We start from the raw sequence: 15,377 nt of genomic DNA on the forward strand, positions 1-15,377 counted from the left end.
TAAACAAACAAAACCACAAACTTGATAAAAAAGCATAAATGAAATATGTGATGGAGTAGGATGGTATGAAGTTTTAAATTTCCATCTCATTGGGATAACTACATTGTCAACAAGTCACTGAGCCCTCTACCTCTTGTGAATAGTGCAGTCCTCTTAAATCATGGCCATACAAATAGACTAGCACCCCTTCTATCACATAGTTTGTGCCACGCTGTTTGTTCAACGTACACAGGGATTTATTGTGTTTTAAAGAAAGTAAGTTGCTTGGACTTGAAGAGGTTGACAGGACTTGTCGCTGTTGTGTCATTAAATGCACAGATTTTTTTTTTTGTTTTGTTTCTCTGTGCATTGTCTTTATCTAACGGGACTAAGACAGTCTCTGCATTACTAGCATACAGACTCAAGAAATAAGTATTATTGCAAAGTGTGGGAATAATTATGACAAAAACTAAACAAGATATTTACCAGATGATCAACTATAAAGTTTGCACATTTCTCTCAGTTAGCAGAATCTGTAATCTTCAGCAAATATATGATCCGATCCTGCAAGGTTTACTCAAAGAATCTTTACATGAGCAAAGCCACTGACTTTAAGTAAGGGTTGCAGTATGGGGCCAAAAGGATATGGTAGTTAATTCATTATTCTTGCTTGATTCTGAAGTTCTTATTCAGGCAAAACTCTCTATTGGACATCAGATCAAGGTTATCATAACAAAATGTGTAGATTTTCTTAGTTTTTAGATACAGAAGTAGCTGGCCAGATTAAGTATTTCAAGAATTTTCATAAAACTGTATCCACTTGGCAAGGTCTTGTTTTTTGATTGTTGTTTTTTTTAAAATGAAGTTACACATGCAAGTTATGATCATAATATACATGGCAGCTAGCTGTGTCTTTCAGCATGCTTGTGCATATGTTCTGTTTTGGGGGGGAGGGAGTCATCACTGTTTCATCCTGTAAGAGACATTATTATTACTTTCATATGATTTATGACTGAAAGTACAAGAGATGGTGCAAAGATCCTGTGCCAAATTCCCAGATGGCATATAACATGAGCCACACTGAAAACCTTATAAGTATAGGTATATCAGTTTCATCAAAGTGGAGGGGGGGAAGCACGGCGTTCCAAAGACTGGGCAGGAAATCAGCCAGATAATTTCTTTTTTTACAGTCTTGGAATTCTGAAGCAGCAGTCATGGGTAGCCTTGCCATTGAAAATGTAACGTAGGGTTAAAAGTAATGACAGGCATTACAGAAATTAGGACAGGCAGATTTGAGTTTAAATCAACAGAAATAGAGCATCCTTTCATGTGTACATTATTAGGGTAGTGTTTCTTCTGATGTTTCAGTAATGTATTATTTAACACTACCAAATGCAAATAATATATTGTTTGAAAGTATCTCCTGATAAGTACGATTAGGAATGACTGCAACAGCATTATTGCTCATTTTGTTCAAATATGATCATTCTTTTGTAAGCCAAAAACTAGAGACCTTTTAGATCAGATAAATATTTGACTTGATAACATATAAAAACAAACCAGAAGACTCAAAATAGGGATTTATTCAGTGCATTTAGCAGAAGAATCATTTCTGTGTGTTTGTATTTTACTGGAATTCATTTAGTATCTTGAGATCTTGGTTATAACAAAGAACACTAGAAAATACATTTTCCAATACTTTAATCTCATGTTTATAAGCATGCCAGAGCTTAATGATCAACCATTTAAAAGAAAAATAGCTGCATATCTGAGGCTGGCAGACCTGTAAACAACAACAGCAGAGTGCTTTACCTTCTTGTGATTCTTGTAAACATTTCTGTGGGCAAATCCCTTTCCACAAAGCTTGCATTTATAAGGTTTATCTTCACTGTGTATTATTTTGTGTGCAGTCACTTGATCAAGTCGTTTGAAGGACTTATTGCAAACCTCGCAGGTGTAGGGGCGTTTTTCTGCAGAAAATGAGTGGGGGACATTTAATCTCCTGTTTATACAGGGGGAGAAGATGAAAGGCAGAGACAGTCATCTCCTCAGAGAGATTTTTGCAATTAAGTCAACCCAATTAAGATTAAACCAATTAGAAAGACATCTAATGCCCTTTATGTTAGACAGTTAAGTCACTTCATAAAAGATGAGCTATGGTGTATCTCAAGAAATTGGCACATTCTTTGCAATAATCATTGCTAACACTAAATTCTGATTAATTAGCTTAAATCAAAAGAGAATGACTTCAAAGAGGAAAAGCCTGTTTCCAGATTACAAATGTGAAAGAGGGCATGACAGTTTAAATGTTTTAAAAGTTAATTAACAATATACATATCATATTAGTTTCGAAAACCAAAAGTTGCTATGCAAAAGCCTTTCTGCTTGAACTGGTGACTCAAACCCAAGCCCTGTAGTCTCACCCAAAAGCGTCAAAAATAAGCTAAAAGCCTCTGGACAAAGCTTATTTTAAAATAAATGTGATTGCAGTATGTTGAAACCAAGAAAGCAGATATGTTAAAAGGCTCCGCTGTTACAAAATCCTGTATGTTTAAACTTTAATGTATTTGACAGAACTAAGTTCGTGCCTCCATTGTGTTGGCTGATGTTTCTAATTACTGGATGAAAGATCTAGAAATGCCAGGTTTCAATGATCAAAAACGCTGGCAGTGTCAATTCATATAATGCTGCCAGACCTGCAGACATAAGATGCTGCCAGTCACGGTGACCTGCTCCACCAGCCACGAGGCAGGCTGATATGTTAATGTGTGGTCTACTGCATGGTGTGGAGTATAAACTGCTTTATTCTGACTAGGAGCTCTGTGCTCAAAATGCGAGTCCATTAGAGAATCTGAACGTCTCTCCTTTTATCACAGCCCTGCCTAGGTCATATCCCAGTTCTGCACCCCTTCCATTCAACCACTAGACACCTAAACCCCTACAGAAAGCAAACAGCAATGTTATTAGTTCCCCAACCCCCACAGCATTGCGCTCTCCCATCCCAGCGAGCCTGAAGGAGAAGCATGAAGAAGTTGCCAGGAGCAGGAGGTTGCACCATTAAATTTGGACCTTCCACTGGTGCAAAGAGAGTTAGCTGGCACCAGATTTACTTTAACTAGCTCCCAAACACTGCAGAATCCATCAGAACATCTATAAAAAAAATAACATACCGCAATATATCTCAAGGACCAATTCTGGTATACAAGAAAAACCACAGGGTTTTTTTTTACCTGAGTGAGTTATCATATGGCGTTTTAGCTGGTTAGCTGAAATAAATTTCTTGTCACATTCCTGACACTCAAAGATCTCATGAACCTGCAAAATGAGTGTTTAATGATAATTAAATATGTGTCTCAAACAAGATCACACATCTTAGATATACAGAACATCTCTAACAAACTGTAATTATTTCTTAGCTTGTAGCTATGTTAATACTCATGGATATATTGTGATTTCTTCCTTAATTATCCCATGCTGAACAACAGTGTCTCTCAAAAATCAAATCTTCATACTTCTGAACAAACATTTATAACTAAGACAACACACAGGAACTAAGATTATGTAAATATGTAATATCACATTAATTTTAAATCTCATCAATATGGAAACATGAAGCAAAAAATAAATAAATGTAGAATAACTTGCAAAAATATTTTCAGTTCATTTATTTCCAATAAGCACGGGCTTATAAATAACAAAAAGGGCTTGAAAGTTTGTCTCTCTCACCAACAGAAGTTGGTCCAATAAGAAATATTACCTCAACCACCATGTCTCTCTAACAACAAAATAACACACATCTAATAATTTTTAGAAAGCATAATAAATATGAAATGCTATTGGAGTCCACTGTAAATAAAAACATATTTCAACATTATCAAGAATATCAGATTACTAACATCATCATTGATTAACAAAATAAAAACAATCTAGATAAGGATAAAATGACTTAATCCACAATTAAAGAGCTAGCCTTCAACTACTGGATCATAAGATCCAGCTATCAAACACTAGCCTTCTTCTCCCTAAACTACATTAATAAATGCAAATGCATTCCATACTATGCACATAGCCCCAGAGGTCAAAACTTTCTAGAGAGTTCTAGCAAAGATATCAAATGTTCTCGTGCACCCAACAGGATGGATCTGTCCAAGCAATCATCTAGGGCCTGGACTTGATGCTGCACTAATGACTGAATTTTGAAGCAAATTAAATATTTTAAATTGTCTCAAGACCAGTTCTAATACTCCACAAGGCTTCCATGCCCTTCCATTTACGTACTATTCAATGTAAACAGGACAAAAGTCTTATTTCTCCAAAAAACCCTTATCCAAAATTACGTTATGCCCCTCAGTGGACATCATTTGTACGGAAAAATTCCCTGTTTATCCAGATAAATTCTATATTCCCTTCTCCCTATTGATTCATATGGTTTTACTGTATTTTTTCAGCTTCATTGGTTTTTCTTCTTCTGGGGTTGAAGTTCAGATCTGTATAATTCCACAGACCTGCCACCTCACAATATAGTAATTCCTCCCCAAATATTTCAGACACCTTATTTCAGGAGATGAGTGTTTTTCTTTAGAGTAGACTACTATTTAATGTACCAGAGTCCAGATTGCTCTTTAATTCCATGTAACGGTCTGATTTCAATTTATGAACTTCTATTACACACAATTTGCTTTTCTTCTAAAAAAGGAAATGGCGGTCTTAGTGGGTAATTAAACAGAGGGAAATATTTCTACACATAGGGAAAAAAAAGCCTTTTTTGCCTCTCCCTATATTAAGAATGACTTCACTCAGAAACAGTTTAATTATTTGGTTGCACACACAGCCCTACGATGGTAGATCAAGAGGGATTAAAAAGTCAGACACATTTTTAGAATTGTGATTATCTGACCAAGGTCTATGCACCCTCAACAAATCATATTTCCTCATTTTAAAAAGTGATACTATCAGAAATCTTCATTTGGCCTATTAAAAAAGGACAAAAGTTCTTTGAATAACTTTGCAGAGGTGAATCTGAGGTGTATTAACTTTGCAGGGTATAGTTCTAAAAAGGCTAGGCTTCTGTTAAACTTACTCACATTACTTCACTCCTGTTCCACTGGGATCAGTGAGACCACATGTGAAGGAAGGGTATTACTTACTGTGAGTTAGGGGATAAATAACCAACATGGATTTTCCTTTTTAAAGACAAGTATTACATTTGCCTTTCTCCAGTCCTCTGGGACCTCACCCATACTCCATGAGTTCTTCAGGATAATGGCTAAAGGTTCTGAGATTGTTTCGGCTAGTTCCTTAAGTACCCTCAGATGAATTTCATCAGGCCCTGCTAACCTGTTCACAAATAACTTATCTAAATATTCTTTAACCTGTTCTTTCCTTATTCTGACTTGTGTTCCTTCCCTCTTGCTGTTAATATTAATTATGTTAAGTATTTGGTCACCATTAACTTTTTTAGAGAAGATTGAAGCAAAATAGGCATTAAACATCTCAGCGTTCATGATGTCATCTGTTATTAACTCTCCTTCCCCATTAACTAATTGACCTATATTTTCCTTCATCTTTCTCTTGCTCCTAATGTATTTATACAACCTCGTCTTATTGCCTTTTGTGTCCCTTGTGAGTTCCCTTGTACTTTAGCCTCTCATTTTATCCCTACATGTTTGCACTATTCCTTCACATTGGGATAGTTTGCTGTTGTGCCCTTAACATTGTCTCTTTGAGAAACTGCCAGTTCTCCTGAACTTCTTTTTTCCTTAGATTTTCTTCCCATAGGACCTTATCTTATCTTGTTAAAGTCTCTTTTTTCAAGTCCACTGTGCTTCTTCTGCAGCTCTCACTCCTTCCTTTACTTCAAATCATGAAACCTATCATGTCATGATCACTTTCACCTAAATTACTTTCTATATTCACAACCAATTCCTCCCTCAGAATCAAGTCTAAAATGGCTGTCTTCCTGATTACTTCCTCCACCTTCTGAAACAAGAAGCTGTCCCCAATACATTTCAAGAACTTATTATATATTTTGTGTTTTGGCGTATTACTTTAACTACCCAGACATCTATTGGAAAAGTCTCCCATAACTACCAGGTCTTGCATTTTGGATATTTCTGTTATTTGTTCTAGAAATGATTCATCTACCTCCTCCTGCTGATTTGGTAGTCTACAGGGGACCCCTGCCGTGACATGGCCCTGCTTTTTTCCCTTTTATCCTTACCCAGAGACTTTCAATGGTCTGCCTCTCGCCTCCTTCTGGTGTACATATTCTTGATGTATAATGCAACTCCTCCCCCTTTTTGTTCCCCCATCTCTCCTTCCTGAACAAGCTATACACCTCTTTACCAGTACTCCAATCATGAGATTTATCCCACCCAGTCTCAGTGATGCCAATTAAGTCATAATTTATCTTATGGACTAATACTTCAGTTCTTCCTCTTTCTTCCCTATACGCCTTTCATTTGTGCACATACATCTAAGATGCTGGGCAAATTACCCTACTGTTTTCCGTCTTCTTGTTCCTATTGCCCTATTGTAATTTTCCACGTTTGACAAACTTGATGGTGGATCAGCGATAAATAGACATTCAATCAATCTGCCATTAGTGCCACAGGCAAAGCTTGTCAACGGATCGTTTGGCTGGCAGGATCTGCAGGAATTTATAACAACTGAGACAAAATAATGATCTTATCTATAAGCCTAACAATGATATGCCTACAAAAGTGGGACATTCCTGATTTGCAGCATCACATGGCTACCTTAGGTTTCAGCGTAGGAGCTGTGTTAGTCTGTATCCGCAAAAAGAAAAGGAGTACTTGTGGCACCTTTAAGACTAACAATTTATTTGAGCATAAACTATGTGAACTGTAGCTCACGAAAGCTTATGTTCTAATAAATTCGTTAGTCTCTAAGATGCCACAAGTACTCCTTTTCTTTTTATAGCTATCTTAATGTGCAATGGTTTGTGGGTACCATGCTAAAACAAAACAGGATGCATTTTGATTAGGTTTGAGAAGGCATGGTAGAATTGGTAAGTCTTTTTCAAGAAAAAGTACAGAAGAACATTAACGCTAGCAAGTAAAATCACAAAAAGCTAGTACAAGGGATTATCACTCCTCTTGCAACATCTTATTTTAATTGATACCATCTATATCTTCACTGGATTTAGGTTATAACTGGACATTATTAGAGACTTATAGTTAATCTGATAAACATTACAATGTAGGTTTTTGTAGAAACGGGCCCTCTAAAGTTCTGGTAATTTATCAAATTAATCTTGCTGGGTCTTCCTTTGGGTAGAATGGATTCCGAATCTCATATTCATAACCCTGTATTTCTATACTAACTCCATTATTTTCAGGATATTAACTCTTTCTGTACAGATTATTAAAGATCACATTATTTCAACGTATGCACAAAAATTATTATTATTTTTTGGTAAGTGGCACTTTTTATACTAACCAAATAACTCAAAAAGATTGCATACAACACCCTTAGGACTGTGATGTTATTTTCACAAAGGGTGGTAAGACAAAACTTGTTTGCATTTTTGCATAGGAAGAAAGATTCACAGATTTACTTTAATGGCTAAAATACACTTGGATTTACTTCCCTCCTTGTGAACTGCAGACAAAAAAAATAAAAAAATAAAAAGCAGACAATTTTGTTTTAGCTTGGTAATGTGAACATGACACACACATGAAATTTTATATTTGGTAAAAGATACATTAGAATGAAACCAGGATTTTTGGTTTGATCTACTGTGGATACAAAAATAAATACTCATACTCAAAGAAAAGGCACTGCTTTTGTAACCACAAAAAAGACTACCCAATAGTTTGTATTACAGCAGCTCTCAAGTGACTCATGCTCCCTGGCCTTACATCTTGGTGAAGTCAAAGCCTGCTGTGGGTCAGCTTTCATCTTACTGACCTTTCGATGCTCTTGAAGGTTTGTAGCTGAGGAACACTTCTTATTGCACACAGAGCACATCAACTTCTTCCTAGAATTTCCTAGGACAGAAACAAAATACATCTTAACAAGAAACATCTTAAAAAGGAAGTGCAAAGAAAGAAACCAAATGTTTCTACTGGGTGTGTGATTTTTCACAGGTCATTTGACTGACAGAAAATTTTACGTTTGTAACCCATCTTCATGGTATTGGGTTACAGGAGTTCTCTGTAGGTGTCCTATAAGCTATTTTTTCAATGGAATGTAAATCAAGAAAGGTTTCACTTTTTTTCTTCAAGAAAAAAAATGTGATAAAATTGAAATATCAATCTAATATCAATCTTCATGTCACAACTAAAAAACGTTGTTATTCAGAAGCCAAAACAATTATCATCCACAAAAACATCATGTCACAGGTTAAGCAGAATGTTTGGAATCAGTGAAACAATGAAAAATAATACTGAAGTCAACACCAAAACTTCCATTTTCTGTAATGACAGCCTGGCCTAAAAGTTGTAAGCATTCTACCCTGCTAGGTGTGCAGTAAGAAAGAGAATTCCATTAACACTTTCTTAACTTAGGGCATTTGTAATAGAACTGCATCATGAATACAAATCTAATCTATCATGCAAAACTATAAACCCAGTTAAAGATCAGCTACCAAATGTATTTCTCTTCCTTTTTCACAGTTCATTTAAAAAGTGACAGAGCATTTAATTAGGGTTGTCTATTAATTACCGCGGTTTCAAGTTCATGTTAGTACTGCACAGAGCTGTTGTAATGCAGGGCACAATTACTACAAACTTAGTTCTTTGTTTGTAACCAAAGGTCCATGTGACATATCTCCTGATATATATCCAAGAATTACACTACATTACACTAAAAAGAAAGGGATTATGCTAAACGGTAGGCAAAATGTTTCTTGGGTGTTTCTTGGAAGAGCAATGAAGCATAGATCAGAAATTAACACATCAGAAGGTTTCCAGCTCAAGATTTTTCCAGGCTTCAAGTGTCTGATCTTCTCTGCACTTGTCCTCCTGAAGACTGTACATTTTTTTAATTATTTATTTTTCCAATTTCCACATATTTTACAAATAATTAAATCAGCTTTTGTATTGGATCTCATCTTTATCCTCCCTAAACAGATCAGTTTAACAAGAATAATAAAGACCCACCCCCCATCCGCTTATTCATTCAAATATTTAAAATACATGAGTGGTTTGGGCCCCTATCCCATAAATTAAAAATTACAACATAAGCACAGACAAAGGACTGCCCATAAATATACCCCACCTCAATCCCAATAGCCTTAACAATGAGGTAATAAAGATGGGCTTTACAGTGTGCTCAGAAGGTTAACAAATCTGGACTCTCATCCCAAAAAAACAGAGGACGCCTCAGAGAATGCTCTGCCTGCCACTCCCTCTTGCTTATAGTGAGCGACCTCCAGTTTCAGCACCACTGCTGTTCTCAACTGTGGCAGTATATCACAGGGAGGGCCAATCTCTCAGGAAACCAGGTGTCACACCATTTAGGGCTTTATAAGTTAAAAATCGACATCTTGAATTCCTCCAACAATCTTACTCGAAGCTAGCATAGATCATGGGGCACTGGTCTGAGTCAATCTGATCTTGAGGCAACAAAGGCCTGGATAATTGTGTCAGTCTCACTCTTGCCTTGCCAGTGCTTAGGGATGGCATCTAACCTCTATTGCATTCAGGTCTTTATCAGTCACTGAACACAAGGAATTGGTGGATGAAATAAAAAGGGCTTGTTTCACTGACACTGATTTCAGAGACAAATGGCATTCTGTAAGCCAAATTCTAACCTACAGATGAGGGCACTAAAAGCTAATTATCCAAGAGTCAATTTATCTTTGGACCTTGAGGCAGACTATTCTCTTCTAAGAGCTGTGCCATGGTCTCCTCATAAGTTAGCATGATAAACTTTTTAGTGACTTCCATTGCTTATGTAGCAAGACTACAGACAGAAGCCTCTGTCAAAATGCAGGTGTGGTAATATGTTTAGATTATAGCCAAGTGGGGTCAAATTCCTTGAATCTGTATACTCAGTGAAGGCCACCAGGCTGCTGCTGAAGAGAATTAGGGATTCCAAGGTATGACACTTTGCTGGCAGAATGAGCCTTTTTCTCAGTGCCCACTAGGGCTGAAGGGCACAAAGCCATTTGTGGAGCATACACACGTTTACAAACTATTTTGCCTTATTGGCATTTTGTCCCATGCTTCTCTCCCCCACCACCATTGTATACTGTTTCCTTCCATGCCTCACCCTTTAGTTATATCTTTACTCTGTTTCCCTCATTGCCTTGCTCTTTCTGTATATTTTACTACTTCTCTTCCCACTTCTCCTGGCTTCAAGTCCTCCTTTATTTCTTATTCTTCTAGTAATTTGTGTGTGTTTGTCATCCTTCTGTTTCATTTTCTCTTCTTATCTCACTTCTAGATCGGTCCTTATGCCTTTTCCCTTCTCCAGTATCTTCTCATACTCTTCCTCTTCACACAAGCCTCTTGTCCCTCTCTTCCCCACCCCTGACAGGGCCTGGACAAAAGTTAAGATCTTTTTCCTGACAGGAACTGCTTCACTCCTGCTGCAGTCTGCTAGCTTCTAAGCTCCAATCAGGAACAGAGAGGACTTCCATCTTTAAAATTCTCCTTTCTTATGGGGCCTATAAAATTATTGACCTTGACAAAATTCTCTCCTCCATTCCAAAAACAGATAACATAATCCTCTTAGGGGACTTTTAACACAAGAGTTGGCCGAAACTCTAACATATGGAGCAGCAGCAGTGGGAAGAAAGGAGTGGGTAAGACCAATTCCAATGGCATCCTTCTACTCAGCAAATGCACAGAGCACGGCCTTGTGATCACAAACACAATCTTCAGACAAAGCAACAAGTAAAAAAACCAACTTGGCAACACCCCCGCTCAAAACAGAGGCACCTCCTAAACTAAGTCATTGTAAGAATGTAGGATCTAAGAGACATCCAAGTTACCGGGACCAGACGATTGCTGGACTCACCACTGTCTGGTGAGGTCAGTCATGTCCCTCAGGATAGCACCAAAACACAGAAAGCAATTCAAATCACACAGATGGCAATACGACATCCAAAAACTTCAATCCTCAGTTCACCGAGAGAACTTCAAAGCACACCTCAGTGAAAAACTGACCACATGCATACCTGGAAACAACAACACGCATACCTGGAAACAACAACACGCATACCTGGAAACAACAACACAAGAGTCAAAGAAGACTAGGAAGTCCTAAAATAGACCATCCATGAGGAATACATCGGCCTTGCTACTACCCACTGCCATCAGGACTGGTTAGATGACAAGAACACTGAGATCACAGCCCTCTTGGACCAGAAGAAGAAAGCTTGCTGCGACTGGCAAAACCATCCATTATCCAGTCAGAAGCAGAGCTCTTTCCGTCAGCTTAAAGCTGAAGTACAAAAAAGGATCTGAGAAATCAAAAACAAATGGTGGGAGGACAAAGCAAAAGAAATCCTAGCATTTACTGACAGACATGATATGCAGATTTTTTTTTTTTTGAGACAAAGACCTTGTACGGATGAAGCTCACATGGCCTCACACCACTGAGATCTGAAGAGGGTAGCACTCTTCTGAAAAGCCATGAATACATCAACAAGCACTGGAAGGAACTCTTCCAAAAGCTTCTAAATCAAGAATCAACTGTGACTGACAACACCACTGACTCCATCCCTCAGCACCCAAACTGGGAAATTCTTGCCAACCCACCAACACCTGAGTAGGTCTGCAAAGCAATTGTGCAAATGAAGAACAATAAAGCCCCAGGTCCTGATGGCATACTAGCTGAAGTACTAAAAGCGCAGGGGGAGAAACACTGACACACAAACTTCATTTTCTGTTTCTCAAAATCTGGTGCACTGAAGAAATCCCTACTGACTTACATAATGCTAACATAGTCACCATTTTCAAAAGGGGAGACAGAGCCAGCTGTGGCAATTACTGAGGTATTTCCCTTCTTTCCAACACTGGAAAGATTCTTGCTAGAATCTGTCTTAATCGCCTGCTCCCTCTTCCAGAGTCCCAATGCAGCTTCAGACCATCACGAGGCACCACCGACATGATTTTCGCAGCCAGGCAGATCCAGGAAAAAATGTCAATAACACCACCAGGAGCTGTATATGGCCTTTATTGATCTGACCAAAGCCTTTGACTCTATCAATCATGAGATTCCATGGAAATTCATGTCAAAGTTTGGTTTCCCAAGCAAATTTACCACTCAGCCACTTATAACTGTAAGACTCATCCATGACCAGATGACTGCCTCCATCCTGTGTAGTGGCTCTCGCTCTGAGCTCTCTGCATCTGAACTGGCATAAAACAAGATTGAGGACTGGCACCCATCCTCTTCTCCATTATCCTAGCAGCTCTGAAAACGCTAATCCAAGAACGTGCAGTACAGGGCATTGGCATCCAATATTGGACTGATGGCAACCTTTTCAACCTCTCTTGCCTCCGTGCCAGAACTAAAGTATCATCAAAAACAATAACTGAACTCCAGTAGCAGATGATTCTCTACCATCCAGCTCCCAGTCAATCATCAGACCTAGCAAGGAAGGTCTACACTGATAGAGAAGAACTGGAAAATGTAGAACACTTTGCCTACGTTGGCAGCCACCTCTCACAGAGGGCATACAAAGACATTGATATTCAGCACAGAATCCACTTTTCCAGACTTGATTTTGACAGACTGTCTCGACTGTTGTGTTCAACAACCATGACATCAGAACATACACTAGACTTTTAGTTTATAAACTGGTGGTAATCTCAACTCTATGGGTGAGAGACTTGGGTGATTTACAGAAAACACCTCAAAAACCTGGAATACAGCACTAGCACTTTCTCCGGAAAATTTTCAACATAAAGTGGGAGTATAGATATTGTTTAAGCACTGTATGAAAATATACAATTGTATTCTCTTAAAAATGCTGAAAAGACTTCTAATCTCCAATAAGCCGCAGCCACAGGTAGCTAGAAACTGGAACATTCCATAGCCTGTGGGGACTACATTTAACAAAACATGTCTTAATCCTCGATGTTTCAGTCTGCAGAAGATTGATTAGGATAAAACTAAAGAAGTTAAGCTAGAAAAAAAAAAAGTCTGCATATATCACAGCCATGTACCAAAAACCTGTAGTTAAGAAGGGAAGTCTACAGTGTACTATCATTTTCTAGACCATCTTTCTTACTCCACAGTTCTATTTCAAAGTAAACACTAATACTTCCCACCAGTAGTAGATTACTTTCCCTTGGACATTTTTATCACTTCTGCTTTCCAGTATGGTAGAGCAGCAGAATCAAGGCTCTGCCCACTCCCCACCCACCTAAGCAGGCAGAAAAGTAGCAGCCCCTTGGTGACTGCTCCCCACCATGCCTGAAGTGGTAATGCACAAATGGAAAAGTTTGATACCTCTGCATGACTGTATAAGGCTGGCCCTAATTATGCAATGCCAGTAGAAAATGGAAGGTTCTGCTCTCCCTGAGCAGCTGCTGCCAGCCTACTTCCTTTTTCTTGTACACAGAGAATTTTAACTGCTTAGTGTTCTTTTGATCTCAATCTCTGGCCCTTCTGGCAACAAGCAAGTAGGCATTTCCCACTGGCTAACTCATCCAGTGTTTCTCTTAAGGACCCTGCATATTTTCCCTGTACATATCTCATCTCTGTCATTGTTTCATTTCCTATTTGCTCCTCTCTTTGATTTAACTCCCTGCAGTCAGCCAGAATAATATCAAGCAGATAATCTGAGCACATATAAAATGCATACAAAATAATACAGCTATCTCCCTGGTTCTGCAACATCCAAGGATCGCATTAGCCCTCTTTGCTACAGCATCACACTGGGAGGTCACGTTGAGTGCTAGTCTACGATGACCCCTAATCTTTTAAGAGTCTCTGCTTTCCAGGATACAGTCCCACATTCTGTAGGCATGGCATACATTCTTTGTTTCTTTGGTTTTACATTTTGCTGTATTGCAACAAATTTTGTTCAAATGGGCCCAGCTTACCAAGTGATCCACATTGCTTTGAATGACTGCTCTATTCCCATTGTTATTTACCACTCTGCCAATCTTTAGGTCATCTGCAAGATATATCAGTGATTTCTATGTACTTCTGGATCATTGATGAACATATTCAATAGTGTTGGACCTACTACCGATCCTTGGAGAACCGCAGAAGAAACAACCCCATTCAAAGATGATTCTTCTTTGACAACCCCTTTTCAGATCTGTCAGGTAGTTTTAATCCATTTAAGATGAGCTTTACTGATATTGTATAGTGCTATTTTTGAAATTAAAATGTCATATGGTATTAAGTCAAATGCCTTCAAAATTATAAGTATATATATCTATGAAGTTATCATTTCAAATTTGGTTGATAAAGTTATCAAAAAATGAAATCAGGTTTGTTTGATAAGACCCATTTTCAACTGAAGCATATTGACTGATGTTAATTATATTCTCATCCTTTAGCTCTTTATTAATTGAATCCTGCATCAGTTTTCCATTATTTTGATCAGGATTCATGCTGGGCTAACTGATTTATTAATTAATTACCCAGGTCACCTTGCTAATATTGAGAAGGGCTAGGCATACATTAGCACTCTTCCAATTTTCTGGAATTTCCCTGATATGCCAAGATTTATTAAAAATTAACACCAGGAAGCCAGACATCTCAGCCACCTCTTTTAAGACTCTTGGGTGCAAGTCATATGGGCCTGCTAATTTTAAAACATCTAGCCTAGTAAATGCTAACATATTCTTGAGTTACTAATGGATATAGGAGTAGTTCATTATCCTCATCAGAGATGAGTACATCATCTTCTTTCCTTCCAAATACAGAACAGACATATTATTGGACAATTCTGCCTTTTGTCCATCATTTTTAACAATTTTGCCATCTCCTTCTACTAATGGCCATTTACCATTGTTAGGATTTCTTTTGTTCCTGATATACTTAGTTATATCCACAGCCTTTGGAAGAAGTGGGAAGGTTACATTAATTTTACTCAAATCAAAACATTACAGAAATAGGCTATACAACTAAATGAAAATGTATCAAGAATAGCATTTGAAATGGAATGAAAGATGGTTCTTGCTTTGGTTTGTGAACAAAAAGTGGTCTGTTAGGCAACAGATCAGCAATCCTGTTAAAAATGTCATATTCAATCATTTCTTACCAGTATGAACATTTTCCTTGTGCTTTTTCAGCGCGTCCTTACTCTTGAACCTCTTCCCGCAGCTATCAGCCTTGCATATGAATCTAGCATCCCCTCTGCATGCCTCTTTGTGCTGCTCATAACTACATTGGATAACCAGCAAAGGAAAAATAATACATGAAGACACAGCTAGAGAACACAGACTCATAGCAAGCACTCT

The 15,377-nt window shown here is 38.0% G+C and overlaps 1 protein-coding gene across 3 annotated transcripts in view; it reads right to left on the reverse strand.

The window, feature by feature from the left end:
* The window catches only part of PRDM5 (PR/SET domain 5), a 135,087-nt gene that overhangs the window by 79,913 nt on the left and 39,797 nt on the right, over nucleotides 1–15,377 (reverse strand). For all 3 annotated transcript variants that reach the window (XM_084627053.1, XM_084627052.1, XM_084627051.1), the window contains exons 7-10: nucleotides 15,179–15,300; nucleotides 7,912–7,991; nucleotides 3,210–3,294; nucleotides 1,792–1,949 (exon numbers count right to left, since the gene is read on the reverse strand). In XM_084627053.1, the coding sequence (XP_084483179.1) occupies nucleotides 1,792–1,949; nucleotides 3,210–3,294; nucleotides 7,912–7,991; nucleotides 15,179–15,300 (445 nt within the window). The remainder of the gene's footprint in view (nucleotides 1–1,791; nucleotides 1,950–3,209; nucleotides 3,295–7,911; nucleotides 7,992–15,178; nucleotides 15,301–15,377) is intronic.

Source organism: Lepidochelys olivacea, assembly GCF_965140295.1.
Source record: "Lepidochelys olivacea isolate rLepOli2 genome assembly, chromosome: 4".
Taxonomy (NCBI): Eukaryota; Metazoa; Chordata; order Testudines; family Cheloniidae; genus Lepidochelys; species Lepidochelys olivacea.